This window comes from Pan troglodytes, chromosome 13 (genome assembly GCF_028858775.2).
Source record: "Pan troglodytes isolate AG18354 chromosome 13, NHGRI_mPanTro3-v2.0_pri, whole genome shotgun sequence".
NCBI classification, from domain to species: Eukaryota; Metazoa; Chordata; class Mammalia; order Primates; family Hominidae; genus Pan; species Pan troglodytes.
Genome location: NC_072411.2, coordinates 37,944,069 through 37,959,196, shown reverse-complemented (window position 1 = coordinate 37,959,196; position 15,128 = coordinate 37,944,069). Strand labels below are relative to the sequence as shown.

Sequence of the window (15,128 nt, the reverse complement as noted above, 5' to 3'; positions counted from 1 at the left end):
TTCACAGTATTCAGAGCGGAAGACTCTAATACCCATAGACATCTAACTGAGTTTGTTGGTTTGGACATTGAAATGGCTTTTAATTACCATTACCACGAAGTTATGGAAGAAATTGCTGACACCATGGTACAAATATTCAAAGGACTTCAAGAAAGGTAAAAAGTATTTTACGCACCTAGATGGACTTAATTTCAAATGTTTGGGCCCTTTAAAAAAAAATTCTTCAATTTAAACATACAAACTTAAGTTTCTATGAACATATATATAAAGATTTACCAGTTAGATGATCCATTTAATTGGTTGGAAAAATCTACACTCAGAATACTGCTTCTGGATCCAAATCATTTGGGGGCTCAACTAATTAACCTCTATTGTGCTAGTAAATTTACCACATTGTGAACAGTCCAACTGTATTTTGTTGTTGTTCTTTTTGTTTCCTTTATACTGACATCCCGAATGTCTCAAGAAATACAGCATGTGTTTCTTTTAACAGTTTATTTGGGAGACAGTATGAGGGTAGTGTGTAAGAGGTTGGATTCAGCAACATCCAGATAGCCTGAGTTCAAATCCCAGCTCTGCTCCTTCTCTGTGTGGGCCTTGTGCAGGTTATTTAATTCTGTGCCTCAGTTTCCTCAGCCATTAAGTGGAAATAGCATTATTACCCACCTCAGAGGCAAAAAGTTCCTTCAGTCAACTGAATCTGTCGACATGTAAATTAAGCCTGGTCAAATATGGTTAATTCTTAAATCAATTTATATTTACATTAAGTGCTCAGTAAAGATTAGAAACTAGTAGACTGAACGGATATTTAAATCTATTTGGATCTGATGAATTAACATTTATAGAAATATTAGATGTGTTCTAGATGTTCAGAAAATTGAATTATGTAGAATGTCCACTTCACCTACACCCTCTAAACTGGCAAAGAGCTCTTCCCTTTAAAGGTCATTGAAAGTTGTTTATTTATGATGATGTTTAACATAGAGAAAATAGGAAAAGAAAATAGAACCGAGTCAAGTTGATTAAGAAAGTCTCTATTTTTCCCTCTTTCTGTATTTGTGACTGAATTTCAAGTATTAGGTAAGCTATAATAGTCTAAGCTAGCATTTTAATAAGTGACAGAAGATCATATTTAAAATTTTTATTTGAAGACCAGCAATTCAACTATTCCTTGTTGATGTATTTGATATGTTTCATTGGTATTTTAAAAGAGTTCAAAAATACGAATTTTATTTACTGCATTGCAGGGCTAATGAGTATGTTTAAGAATGTAGAAATTGGCCTGGCAAGGTGGCTCACGCCTGTAATCCCAGCACTTTGGGAGGCTGAGGCGGGCGGATCACTTGAGGTCAGAAGTTCAAGACCGACCTGGCCAACTTAGCGAAACCCCATCTCTACTAAAAATACAAAAATTAGCTGGGCATGGTGGCACGCTCCTGTAATCCCAGCTACTTGGGAGGCTGAGGCAGGGGAATCACTTGAACCCAGGAGGCGGAGGTTGCAGTGAGCTGGATCACGCCACTGCACTCCAGCCTGGGCAACAGAGCAAGACTCTGTCTCAAAGAAAAAATAGAATGTAGAAATCAATCACTGATCTTAAGAATACTGTAGCATAAGTGCCAGTATTTCCAGGCATTCTCTGCAGCTTTGTACCTTTGATAGCTAGTTAATTGCAGACAGCCTTTTTCTTTTTATATCTTTGTTCTCTAAAACATTTTGATGCAGTTTATTTTTATCAGTTTTCAATGGTTCATGGAACAACTGATAACATTTTCCTTATAAGACAAAATATACTTTAGAACTACAATGAAGGAACACACACAGCTTTTCTCATTTTCTGTTCGCATTTATAATCCAAGAAAGTTTCAGAAACTCATTTTTTAAAAATACTGATAGCTTCTCTATTAAATAATAGAGTTTGACATTTCCACTTTGATTTTTATAACAACAGACCAAGCATGAATTTGAGTCCTTGGGATTAATCAAATCTCTACTTACAAATTAGACTCAAACGCCATTACTGCTGAACTTTTTCAGTAGAGTTAAGGTGGCAATTTGAAAATAAAAACCTTCTTTGTATGTTCTTCAAGTCATTTAGGAATTTTAAGTTTTGGTGTCACTTGTTTATTGGGTTATCTGACCTGTGTCATGTTCCTCTCGTGTTTATCATTAGTATTTACCTCTCATAGAAAAATACATATACAAATGTATTTGTATTCTATTGCATGTATATGTATTGTATATATATCCAAATATGTATATGTGTATAAAATACATATATAAATGTATTTTAAAGTATTGATAGTCATATTTTTGTACTACCATTGATGGACATGATGAATGGGAGTTGATATATAAAGCAAAGAAAAGCTATTTAAAAATCATTTGGGAGCTGGGCTCAGTGGCTCATGCCTGTAATCCCAGCACTTTGGGAGGCTGAGGTGGGCAGATCAGGAGATCAGGAGTTTGAGACCAGACTGGCCAGCATGGTGAAACCCCATCTCTACTAAAAGTACAAAAATTAGCCAGGCATGGTGGCACACGCTTGTAGTCCCAGCTACTTGGGAGGCTGAGGCAGGAGAATTGCTTGAACCCGGCAGGCAGAGGTTGCAGAGAGCCGAGACAGCTCCACTGCACTCCAGCCTGGGCAACAGAGCAAGACTCCGTCTAAAAAAAATAAAAAATAAATTTTAAAAAATCAATTATGGGGTCTTTTTAACCCTTCTTACATCAAGATTTTAATAAATCAATGGCTAAGCTTTATTATTCCCACGAAAGCCTGTAAGACCAATCAAGAAATGATAGTGTTTTAATTTCGAGAATATAAATTCTAGGCCAGGCATGGTGCACATCTGTAATCCTAACACTTTGGGAGGCCGAGACGGGCAGATTGCTTGAGCCTAGGAGTTCAAGACCAGCCTGGGCAATATGGTGAAATCCCATCTCTGCAAAAAGTAACAAAAAATTAGCCGGTCATAGTGGCACATACCTGTAGTCCCAGCTACTCAGGAGGCTTCAGGTGGGAGGATCGATTAAGCCCAGAAGGCCGAGGTTGTGGTGAGCCAAGATTGCACCACTGCGCTCCAGCCTGAGCAACAGAGTGGGACCCTGTCTCAGAAATAAAAAAAAATAAAAATAGAATGTAAATTCTAGGTAAAGAATTCTATATATAAAATACAAACATACTTTTTTCTGTATATAGAATATAAACATACTTTTTTCAAGTCTGTTAATTATGGAAAAATTTCAAACACATACAAAAGGATGTGCAATAGTCTAATGAGCCCCCATGAACTCATCAACCAGTTTCAGTCCTTGTCAACCTGTGGCCAATTGTGTTTACCCATTTCCCTCATTCACTATTATTTTGAAGCAAATCCCAGCCATCATTTAATACATAAATACTCCAGCAAAAATAGACATTTTTTTCTTTTTCTTTTTCTTTTTTTTGAGACGAGTCTTGCTCTGTCGCCCAGGCTGGAGGGCAATGGCCGATCTTGGCTCGCTGCAGCCTTCACCTCTCAGGCCCAAACAATTCTCCTGCCTCAGCCTCCCGACCACACCCAAATAATTTTTGTAGTTTTAGTAGAGATGGGGTTTCACCATGTTGGCCAGACTGGTCTTAAACTCCCGACCTCAAGTGATCCGCCTCCCAAAGTGCTGGGATTACAGGTGTGAGCCACTGCGCCCGGCCAAAAATAGACCTTTTAAATCTCAATAAAATATCATCTTCCATAGCAGAAATTCAGCTCAGTGCAGTAAACATTGTCCTGTACCTTCTATATATATAGGGTAGGCATTGTATTATAGAGATTATCAAAATGGGAAAGAAACTGGCACTCCCCTGAACATACAGTGTAATACTGTTGGGGGAAGATAAGACAAATACTCATTAATTTGGTCTTCCTCAGTGATAACAAGAATTGTTAAAGGATTAAAAAGTCAGATTTTTGTAATGCTTCATAAAATGGGCATTTTATATTTCTAACCATATTAACTGATATGAATTATAAAGAAAATTTTTAATCCTTTGATGTTACTGTGGTTACAAAAATGAGATTGAAAAATGGTGTTAAATATTTTAAGTATTTAAATTTCATTCTTTAATAATTTGATAATGCTTTTCCTGGTGTATATACTGATTCAAAGATTGATTTTTGTATATTGCCACAGTGACCTCTTGTGGGGGAAACATTTATCTCATATATTTTATTAACTAAATCATTCTGCAAATAGGTTTCAGACTGAAATTCAAACAGTGAATAAACAGTTCCCATGTGAGCCATTCAAATTTTTGGAGCCAACTCTAAGACTAGAATATTGTGAAGCATTGGCTATGCTTAGGGAAGCTGGAGTCGAAATGGGAGATGAAGACGATCTGAGGTTTGTCTTTGTGGCTTTTTTTTTACTTTAAGTTCCAGGATCCATGTGCAGAACGTGCAGGTTTGTTACATAGGTATACATGTGCCATGGTGGTTTGCTGCACCTATTGACCCGTCCTCCAAGTTGTCTTTGTGATTTTTAAAACCTTGGTAATTTGGTTTAAGATAAGAAAAAAAGAAAATATTAATAAATGATTTTTTTCACCTGATACACTTACATTTTATTAACTTTGGTATACAGTATGATGCTCTTTTATATAATGTGTGATCTGAAATAAAAATGTTTACTATAGTTTGCCTAAGTTTTCATAATTTTGTTTATAAACAGCATTTTCCATTATTTTCCTCTCATGTTTGTAACTCTTTAAAGAGTATAGAGAGTTTTGCCTGTGATTTTATCTTCTAATATGTTACTTCTCTTTCCAGATTAGTGGTATTAGAGAAGGTAGACAGCAGTCTAAATCCATCCCCACACAGGATCGGGGTATAAACTGTTAACATCCAAAAGTTATAAAAGTCAATATTGTTTATATAGTATCATACATACTATATTATATATAGTATTTGGTATAGTATTATCTAAATTTAGATCATACGACTTATAATTTTGAAACAAATTATGTAGTTTAATAAAGATTGAGGCTGGGCATGGTGGCTCATGCCTGTAATCCCAGTACTTTGAGAAGCCAAGGTAGGAGGATCATATGAGCCAGGATTTCGGGACCAGCCTGGACAACACAGAGAGATGCTGTCTCTACAGAAAAATTTAAAATTTAGCTGAACGTGGTGGCACACACCTGTAGTCCCAACTACTCCAGAGGCTGAGGCAATTGGATCACTTGTGCCCAGGAGTATCAAGGCTGTAGTAACCCATGATCATGCCACTGTACTCCAGCCTGGGTGACAGAGTGAAAGCCTGTCTGTAAAAAATAAATAAATAAAACATGTAAAGGTAATTTCTATCTACTTATATTTTATTCAAGACTTCCTTGAATGATTCCTTTAAACCATCACAATACATACGTATTTAGGAGGGAAAGGAAATGATTATTGTCACTTTTTAGGGTTTCTCAAAAAACAATTCACCCAAAACCCTTTATTTTTGTTTAACAAATATTTATATATATATATATATATATGTATATATATATATATATATGGCTTTAAATATTGCCTACATTGCTAGATGACATTTTAAGGCAAAATGAAAATCCTATAAGCTTAGGTAGTATTTTTTTAAGTATTTTAGAAATTGTTTTTACATAAGATAGAAGCTGAAGTAGCTACCTCTTGGCTATAGAAATGTAACGTGTTTATATAAACACTTTTAAAACCTTGGATAATACTAATTTTTATTTCATAAACCATTGATAAAGAGTACCAAAAAGGAAGATTATTTCATGGCAAGACTAGCCCATATTAGTATAGCGAACTTTTATTATGTGTAATTGTAGGAAATTACTTCATCCATGATATTTCTGAATCAATGAATTGCTATATTCTGTTTATTGCTTTAATTAAATATTTGAGCAGCATCTACTAAGCACTGAGTCACTGTACCAAGGTATACTCATAAGTGATTTTCAATAGTACTTGCCTTTTAAGATAAGAGCAGAATAGACAATTGCGTGTTCTGGCCAAATTTTGTAATCCCTTGAGAAACTCAAATAGAAGAAGTTCCTTATTAATGTTTTTAAGTTGCCATTTGATCTTCAAACACTGATTTCACGTTTCTTTTTCAGCACACCAAATGAAAAGCTGTTGGGTCATTTGGTAAAGGAAAAGGTAGGACTCTTGTATATGCTGGATTTCTTTTCCTAATTCTGAAATGTCTCTTGGGACTAAAAACAATTGCAGAGGGGTCTGAGCTTCCTAGAATGGTATGATTCTGGAATAAATAAAAACCGAAGAAGGACAACATTAAAAAATTTTTTTCTTAGAAAATTGAGAAATACTCAGACAGCCTGCCTTTCTCCCAGATGATCTGATTAACTCAGTATTTAATATTTTTACGAAGTTGTTCTGAGGTGTCTCTAAAAGTGATACCTATGTCGGATTAGTTGGAAATGACCTCCAAGTTATTTGAAAATTATTTAGAAATGGTCTTCCCTGTGTACCCCTGCTGTCTCATGAGACTTCAAGATGAATGAGGTTCCTCTCTCCCTCTTATGTAATAGCTACTTTCCAATCTCATTTTCTAAAACCAAGACTCCAAAGAGGATAAAAGCTAAACTTAGTATGATCTTTTTAAAAATTTTAAGATAATGATATAATGAAAAGGAAAATTAGTCCTTGAGCTCCTCCTACTGGTGGCAGTTGAAACTGTTAGACTAGAGAACTGATATTTCTGAAGTCATACAATATTCAGTTTATACCTTTAAAATGCTGTTTCAGCAGAGCCAATTTCAGTTTGTCAGCTATTAACATCCTCATCTCAAGTTTTATCAAAAATGTTGAAAGTCAAAAACTGTTGAAATGTAATTTTTTTTTTTTTGAGACGGAGTTTCGCTCTTGTTGCCCAGGCTGGAGTGCAATGGCACTATCTTGGCTGACTACAACCTCCACCCTCTGGGTTCAAGCGATTCTCCTGCCTCAGCCTCCCGAGTAGCTGGGATTACAGGTGCCCACCACCACACCCAACTAATTTTTTGTGTTTTTAGTAGAGATAGGGTTTCACCATGTTGGCCAGGCTGGTCTCGAACTCCTGACCTCAGGTGATTCACCTACCTTGGCCTCCCAAAGTGCTGGGATTACAGGCATGAGCCACCGCGCCGGGCCCTCAAATGTAATTTATTTATTTTTAATTAAATCTAGGTCACATAGTAAGCATTCTCTAAAAAAAGTCATAATTTCAAGTTAATGTCATTTATTTCTTTCAGTTGTAGCATTCATTTGAAGAAAACTACCAAAATCTCATGTATATATCTAGATAAAAATTTAAATTCTTGGGAAGATAATCCGTGTTTTTCAATGATGGATATCGTAAAATACATCAAATTTCCCAAAATAATTCATGGACTTAATATAGTTTCTATAACAATCAAAAGGATTTGAGATAATTTTTTTCATTATAAAATGCATCAGAATGACTAGATGAACTAGAATAACAAAGAAAAAAGTAAAAATCAAAGATGTTTATCAAAGTGTAATTTAGAATGGGGGAGAAATTAGAAAGGGCTTACATGTTCAAAAAAAAAAAAAGGGAAAAAATGAATATTTAAACCATAGGCCTGGCACTGTGGCTCATGCCTGTAATTCTGGCACTTTGGGAGGCCAAGGTAGGAGGATCATTTGAGGCCAGGAGTTCAAGACCAGCCTGGGCAAACATAGCGAGATTCCATCTCTACAAAAAATTTTAAAAATTAGCCAGGCTCCTGCTTAAGCCATGATCTCATAATGCACTCGAGCCTAAGCAACAGAGCAAGACCCCATCTCTTAAAAAAAAAAATTTAAAAACTATGGATAATAAGTAATGCCTAAAAATTAGGTATTGCAAGAATTTATGACACCATGGCAAAATGCTATAGGATAAAAATGTTACTGAAAAAAGGCAAGATATTCATTGTATATACAATATAATTAGAGTAATTACGAAGAACCAAAATTTTTGTATAAAAAAGTTAATTACCAAAATGTTAGCCATTTTACTTTTTAAAAATGTATTTTAATTGCATTTATTCTCTTTATAGTATGATACAGATTTTTATATTCTTGATAAATATCCATTGGCTGTAAGACCTTTCTATACCATGCCTGACCCAAGAAATCCCGTAAGTAATTTGGTTTTAAGTAACCCATTTTGGGGCAGAAGGGAAATTTTATTGTCACTGTCAGATTGTATAATAGGAATAATGGTTTTCATTAATAATTTGCAGTTTTGATAGACATACGTATTACCACTGATGTCTGTCACCACTGGTCAAAATGATATTGTAAAATTTGAATATTCTAGAAAATTAGTTTTAAAAACCTGTGTTAAAATCATTTTACTTGGTCATTTTTCTGAAGATTTATGAGAGAGAAAGACTATGTAAATTATAAATAGTACTACTAGATTTGCATACTTTAGTAAATCATCCTGTCATTGACCTTAAACTGGGAATTCACATTGTATCCTGGGAGTTAATAATCTAAATAATGTCTTATGGTCTTTTACCGTTTTTCCATTGCAGTGGTTTCTAAACTTTACCATGCATCAGAATCACCTGGAGGGCTTTTTAAAACACCAATTGCTGAGGCAGAATTTCTCATTAGTTGCTGTGGAATGGGAGCCTGATAATTTGCAGGCCCCACTCCAGACCACCTAAAAAATTTCTGGTAATACTGAAGCTACTGGTCCAGGAATCACACTTTGGGAACCACTGGTTTATTGAAAGACAGGGGATTAAAGTAAAAATAATAATAATTTAAAGACTCACACCTGTTAATAACTTGGAGTTCCAAAAGTCACCCCAAAATAATATCATTCTTAAAAACATCTCAGATGATAAAGTGAAATAAGGATCAGCACTGCTTCTTAAAAATTAGATGTGGTGCTCTGATTTGTTATTGGGGGGTGTGGGAGGAGAGCACAAAATCTGATATAAACAAAGAAAAAGTTATTCAGCCCTCAGTAGTTTAATTCTACTTTAGAGAACAAGATTGCATTGTTAATTGTAGGAAAAAATGAACCTGCTCTTCATGCAGCAGAGATTTTTTTCCGTATATATGTAATAGAAATAGGATGGTAGTCACTTGAGGACTGGTGTTTTTTCTCTTGCAGAAACAGTCCAACTCTTACGATATGTTCATGAGAGGAGAAGAAATATTGTCAGGAGCTCAAAGAATACATGATCCTCAACTGCTAACAGAGAGAGCTTTACATCATGGAATTGGTAAACAACTTAAAATAATTTAGGAGAGTGTATATTCTGAAAATAATACATTGTAAACATTTAAAAGACTTCTCAGTCTTTTTAAAAATCTCCATTGAACAGTAATTGCTTTTGTGACCTTTTAAGATAAATAAGATGATAAATTATATTTTGTTTTGTGTCTTTTTGCAGATTTGGAGAAAATTAAGGCTTACATTGATTCCTTCCGCTTTGGAGCCCCTCCTCATGCTGGTGGAGGCATTGGTAATATTCTGTTATTGCTTACAAATAAGTTCATAAGTTCTAAGTATAATACAAATTTGAATTACAAGAATTTTTAAAAGTGAATTACGACATAAGTAAAAATTTGATTTCCAAGAAACAAAATAAACAGCTAACTTGTGTGTTATAAAATATTATTGTCATAAAGTTCTAGCCATTTTTTTCTCTTAAGAATTTAGAAGCCAAATGTCTTGTAAGTGGAGTATCCTGTTTTCTCTCTGCTGCTGTGAGTTCATTCGCATTAGCACAAATTAAAGCTCTACCTTAAAATAGCTCAAAGAGCTGCTAAGTGTTTTTATTGAGATGCCGCACTTGATTCACTTTAAGATCACTTCTACAGTATATGTAAGGGACTGCTCTGCAATTTAAAATGAGTAAATATTTAACTCATCTTTGGATGTCCATATCAAACACTCTTAAAAAATTTTTTGAATGTATAGTTTCATTGAAGTTTTTATTTGTTGTTTGTTTTGGGGTTTTTTGGAAAATACAAAATGTACTTACAAAATTTTCAAATTAAAATTGGTCGAGAGACAGTTTTTTCAACAGATGGTACAGAGAAAACTAATGTCCATTTGCAGAAGATTGAAATTAGACCCTTACCTAACATCATATACAAAAATTAACTCAAAATGGATCAAAGGCCTAAATGTAAAACCTACATATAAATGGCCAATAGGTATATGAAAAAATGCTCAACATCACTAAACATTAGGGAAATATAAATTAAAACCTCAATGAGATAACCATCTCACACCTCTGGCTGTTAGTAAAAAGGTAATGGATAATTGTTGGTAAGGATGTGGAGAAAAGGGAATCCTTGTTTGTAAATAGTTGATGGGAATGTAAAATTGGTACAGCCATTATGAAAAACAGGATGGAGATTCTTCTAAACATTACAAAGAGAATTACCATATGATTCAGGAATTCCATTTCTGGTCTTACATACCAAGGGAAATGAAATCAGCATGTTGAAGAGATTTGTGCACTCTCATGTTCAATGCAGCATTATTTACAATAGCCAAGATATAGAAATGACCTTAGTGTCCATCAGTGGATGAATGGATAAAGAAAGTATAGATTGAGTATCCCTTATCCAAAATGCTTGGGACCAGAAGTGTGTCTGATTTTGGATTTTTTTCATTTGTTATCACATTTGCATTGTGCTTACTGGTTGAACATGCCAAATCTAGAAATCTGAAATGCTCCAATGAGCATTTTTTGGTTTTTTTGTTTATGTTTTTGAGTATCATGTTGGCACTCAAAAAGTCTCAGATTTTGGAGCATTTTGGATTTTCATATTAGGAATACTCAAACCTATTTTATCTATACAATGAAATAACACTCTGCCTTACAAAAGAAGGAAATCCTGTCATTTGTAGCAATGTGGATGAACATAGAGGACATCATGCTAAACAAATTAGCACATCAGGCACAGAAAGACAAATACTGTGTGATCTCACATATATATGGTACCTTTTAAAAGTTGAACCCATAGACAAAGAGTAGAATGGTTGTTGGAATGGGGAGAAGATGGTCAAAGGGTATAAAGATTGACTTAGGATGATTAAGTTCTGGAGATCCATTGTTCCACATTGAAAATTGCTAAAAGAGTAGATTTTAAATGTTCTTTCCACAAAAAATATAGGTATGCAAGATGATAGATATGTTAATTAGCTTGATTTAATCATTTCACAGTGTATCAGAGTGTCACATCGTACACTGTAAATACATACAATTTTTGTCAATTATAACTCAATAAAGCTGGGCAAAATTTTAAAAATAAATAGCACCAGTTAAGGTCGTTACATATGGTTTTTTATTTTTTGTTTTTTTAAGTTCTGGGATACATGTGCAGGATGTGCAGGTTTGTTACATAGGTAAACATGTGCCATGGGGGCTTGCTGCATCTGTCAACCCATCACCTAGGTATGAAGCCCTGCATGCATTGCTCTTTTTCCTAATGCTGTCCCCCACCCCACCCTCCCGACAGGCCCCAGTGTGTATTGTTCCCCTCCCTGTGTCCATGTGTTCTCATTGTTCAGCTCCCACTTATAAGTGAGAACATGTGGTGTTTGGTTTTCTGTTCCTGCGTTAGTTTGCTGAGGATAATGGCTTCCAGCTTCATCCATGTCCCTGCAAAGGACATGATCTCACTCCTTTTTATGGCTGCATAGTATTCCATGGTATATATGTACTACGTTTACTTTATCCAGTCTATCATTGATGGGCATTTGGGTTGATCCCATGTCTTTGCTATTGTGAATAGTGCTGCAATGAACATACACGTGCATGTATCTTTATTACTCAGAATCCACAAGGAACTTAAACAAATTTACAAGAAAAAAGCAAAACAAACAACCCCATTAAAAAGTGGGCAAAGGACATGAACAGACACTTCTCAAAAGAAGACATTTATGAGCCAACAAATACATGAAGAAAAGCTCAACATCACTGATCATTAGAGAAATGCAAATCAAAACCACAATGAGATACCATCTCACGCCAGTCAGAATGGCAATTGTTAAAAAGTCGAGAAACAACAGATGCTGACAAGGTTGCAGAGAAATAGGAATGCTTTTACACTGTTGGTGGGAATTTTAAATTAATTCAACCATTGTGGAAGACAGTATGGCGATTCCTCAAAGATTGAGAACTGGAAATACCATTTGACCCCGCAGTCCCATTCCTTTGGATATAAACCTGATTTTTTTTAAGAGTTATAGAGATGAATGGCAGTGATGATTGCACAATGCTGTGAGTGTATTTGGCACTACTAAACTGGACACTTAAAAATGGTTCAGATGGTAGATTTTATATGTATTTTAACGCTGTTTTTTAAATTGGAGGAGGAAAAAGAATAGTGCGTATTCGCCTCCCTACAGGAAAGCATTGTTTCTAGTTTTCAGCTTAACCTTTGCAAAGATACCTTTTCATATACGAAAAGACACACACATTTCTTTAAATATTTTTACACAAATTGTAGCATACTATTATATATAAACCATTTAGTACTTTGCATTTTTTACTTAATGTATCTTTTTTTAATATGAGTCCGGATGGAGAAGAAATACTTTAATGTATCTTGTAACTTGTTTCCTATCAATACCTGAAGAGCTTTTTCATTCTTTTTACATCTCTACATAGAATCAATTGAAAGGAGGGACCATAATCTTGTTAACCACCTTCCAAAAATCAGTTTCTTCTTTACAGTCAAAACACTTAGTATAATAATGTACTCCAGAGCTTTTTATCGTAGGGTCCACCATGTTAAATGTCTATAAAATTAACAGTAAATTTTCTCATACTTCTATTATTGCTTAAGCAAGTTTATGGCTCTCATCCTCATTGCCTGGACTGTATAATCAGAGTGTGGTATCATTTGAAACGTTCAAGCTTATGAAGTCTTTTGTTTTGTTTTTCTTATTGTTACATCATAGATTTTGTTCATTCGTATAGATTTTTGTGGTTCACATTTTAGACTCCATACCACTCAAGGATATATTACTTAGTCCTTTTCATTTATAGCAGCATCTTTATTTCTGAATCAATACTCAAAACAGTTTTAAATAAACCCAAAATAATAAGAGTCATTTTCTTTCCTAACAAGGAAAAGTATTTAGTTTAACAATTACATTTATGTTTGTAGTTCTAAGTAAGACCCTGAGAGATTTTCAAAAAGGAATTAATGATTATTTTTGTCTTCCCCAGGATTGGAACGAGTTACTATGCTGTTTCTGGGATTGCATAATGTTCGTCAGACCTCCATGTTCCCTCGTGATCCCAAACGACTCACTCCTTAAATTCACACTTTGCCACTTAACTCCAGTGTGGATGACAGAGCGAGACCCTGCCTCAAAAAAAAAAAAAAAAAAAAAAAGAAAGCCACACTTACTCTTTTCAGTAACCTGCTAGTGCACAGGCTGTATTTTAGGTACTTAAAATATGCACTAGAATAAATTTGCAAGGCCCTAAAATATCACTGTTATTTTTGGAGTAATTCAGTATAGGTTCGTTTAAAAGAGATTTTTATAACTTCAGACATGCATCAGTAGGAAATACTTGAGAAATTCATATGGTTATGTTACAAATTCATATTCTGTTACTACAGTAAACGTTAAGAGTTTTAAACAGTTAAGATTGTACAATTTTTTTTCTTTTCTATATTACAAGGGCCCCAGTGTTAATGTCTTAGATTTTCAGTATTTGAACTTATTTTTTTAAATTCTGTCATTGAGATAAGAATAATTCAGGTAGCATCTGAAATTTTAATGAATGTATAATTGGCATATCATGGAAAATTAACCAGAAAGTATCAGTTCTTAAAAGTTATGCCTAGAAATTATGTAAAGCTAAACTACTGGTTAGAAAGTATTCAGTGTAATATTGTATTAATTTGTTAAATTCTAAACTTGAATTTCAATAAAATTTTAAAGCTAATTGTAGTTTTTGTGTAACTTTGTGGCCAACTGATTTTGTAAGTGGTGCTAGGCATTTATAATTTGGTAAAAGAAAAAATACACAACTAGTTTATATAAATAAAGACTAATATGTTGTCAACATGTATTCATTTCAGGATATTAGTTTAGATGGGTGTAGGGATAGAGCTCTTAAAGTTGACAGCTTGGGTCGGTTGACAGAGTTCATTTCACATGGGTTAAAATATATTGCAGAATTTTGTTTGATTTTTAACTGGAATGGTACTGATACTTAGTGAATGTCAGTAAAAATCCAGTCCCATCTTATCCGTCAAAAAGAAATTTTTGTGTAAGAATTAGTTAGAAACACTTTCCCTCTAGATTATTACAAATGTTGATGCTAATGTTAATTTTACATGACCACAAATATTGGGGAGGAACAAAACATAACATATTTTTGTACAGGAAGAAAAAATTACATGCAGAAAAATATGAGGGTCAAAAAGTTAGGAAGTTACCCCTGGACCACGAACATCTGCCCATTGTGTTTGAAAGTTAAAGGGGGTGTTTACCATCTAGATTGTACAGTCTTTGAAAGTTTAGATTCAGTTCTTATTTTTTTCTTTCATATCCTACCAGAATACCTTAAATATAGAAGGCACCCCAAAAGTATTTCATAATTTAATCCACAGCAAGAATAAAATATCCATCTTCTATAGTGTGTAATTGCTAGACCCTAAAATAGTACAATAATATTGGCCCTAGAGCTCTTCTTAATTTCATGTAATTATAGCTTGTTTCAAAATAAAGTTTGTAAAGTCTTAGAATGATGTAATCTTTTTTATTGTGAAGGTTTTCAAACATGCTGACCAAATTAGAACATGATAAAATACACTTGTACCTATTATCCAGTCTTATCAAATCTTAACACTATCATATTTGCTTCAAATATTTTTTTTTATTTTTATGTATTTGTTTTGAGACCGGGTTATGAGACTGGCTAATTTTTGTATTTTGGTAGAGATAAGATTTCTCCATGTTGCCCAGTCTGGTATTGAACTTCTGGCCTCAAGCGATCCACCTGCCTTCACCTCCTAAAATGCTGGGATTACAGGTGTTAGCTGCTGCACCTGACCTTTTATTTATTTATTTTTTTGAGACAAGTCTTGCTCTGTGGCCTAGGCTGGAGTGCA

At 34.3% G+C, this 15,128-nt stretch overlaps 1 protein-coding gene across 1 annotated transcript in view; it reads left to right on the top strand.

The window, feature by feature from the left end:
- The window catches only part of DARS1 (aspartyl-tRNA synthetase 1), an 82,914-nt gene extending 68,957 nt beyond the window's left edge, over positions 1–13,957 (top strand). The window contains exons 10-16 of the mRNA XM_001155169.7: positions 8–155; positions 4,237–4,383; positions 6,125–6,167; positions 8,072–8,152; positions 9,145–9,256; positions 9,428–9,499; positions 13,229–13,957. Coding sequence (XP_001155169.1) covers positions 8–155; positions 4,237–4,383; positions 6,125–6,167; positions 8,072–8,152; positions 9,145–9,256; positions 9,428–9,499; positions 13,229–13,320 — 695 coding nt within the window. The 3' untranslated portion in view covers positions 13,321–13,957. The remainder of the gene's footprint in view (positions 1–7; positions 156–4,236; positions 4,384–6,124; positions 6,168–8,071; positions 8,153–9,144; positions 9,257–9,427; positions 9,500–13,228) is intronic.
- The last annotated feature ends 1,171 nt before the right edge of the window (positions 13,958–15,128 follow it).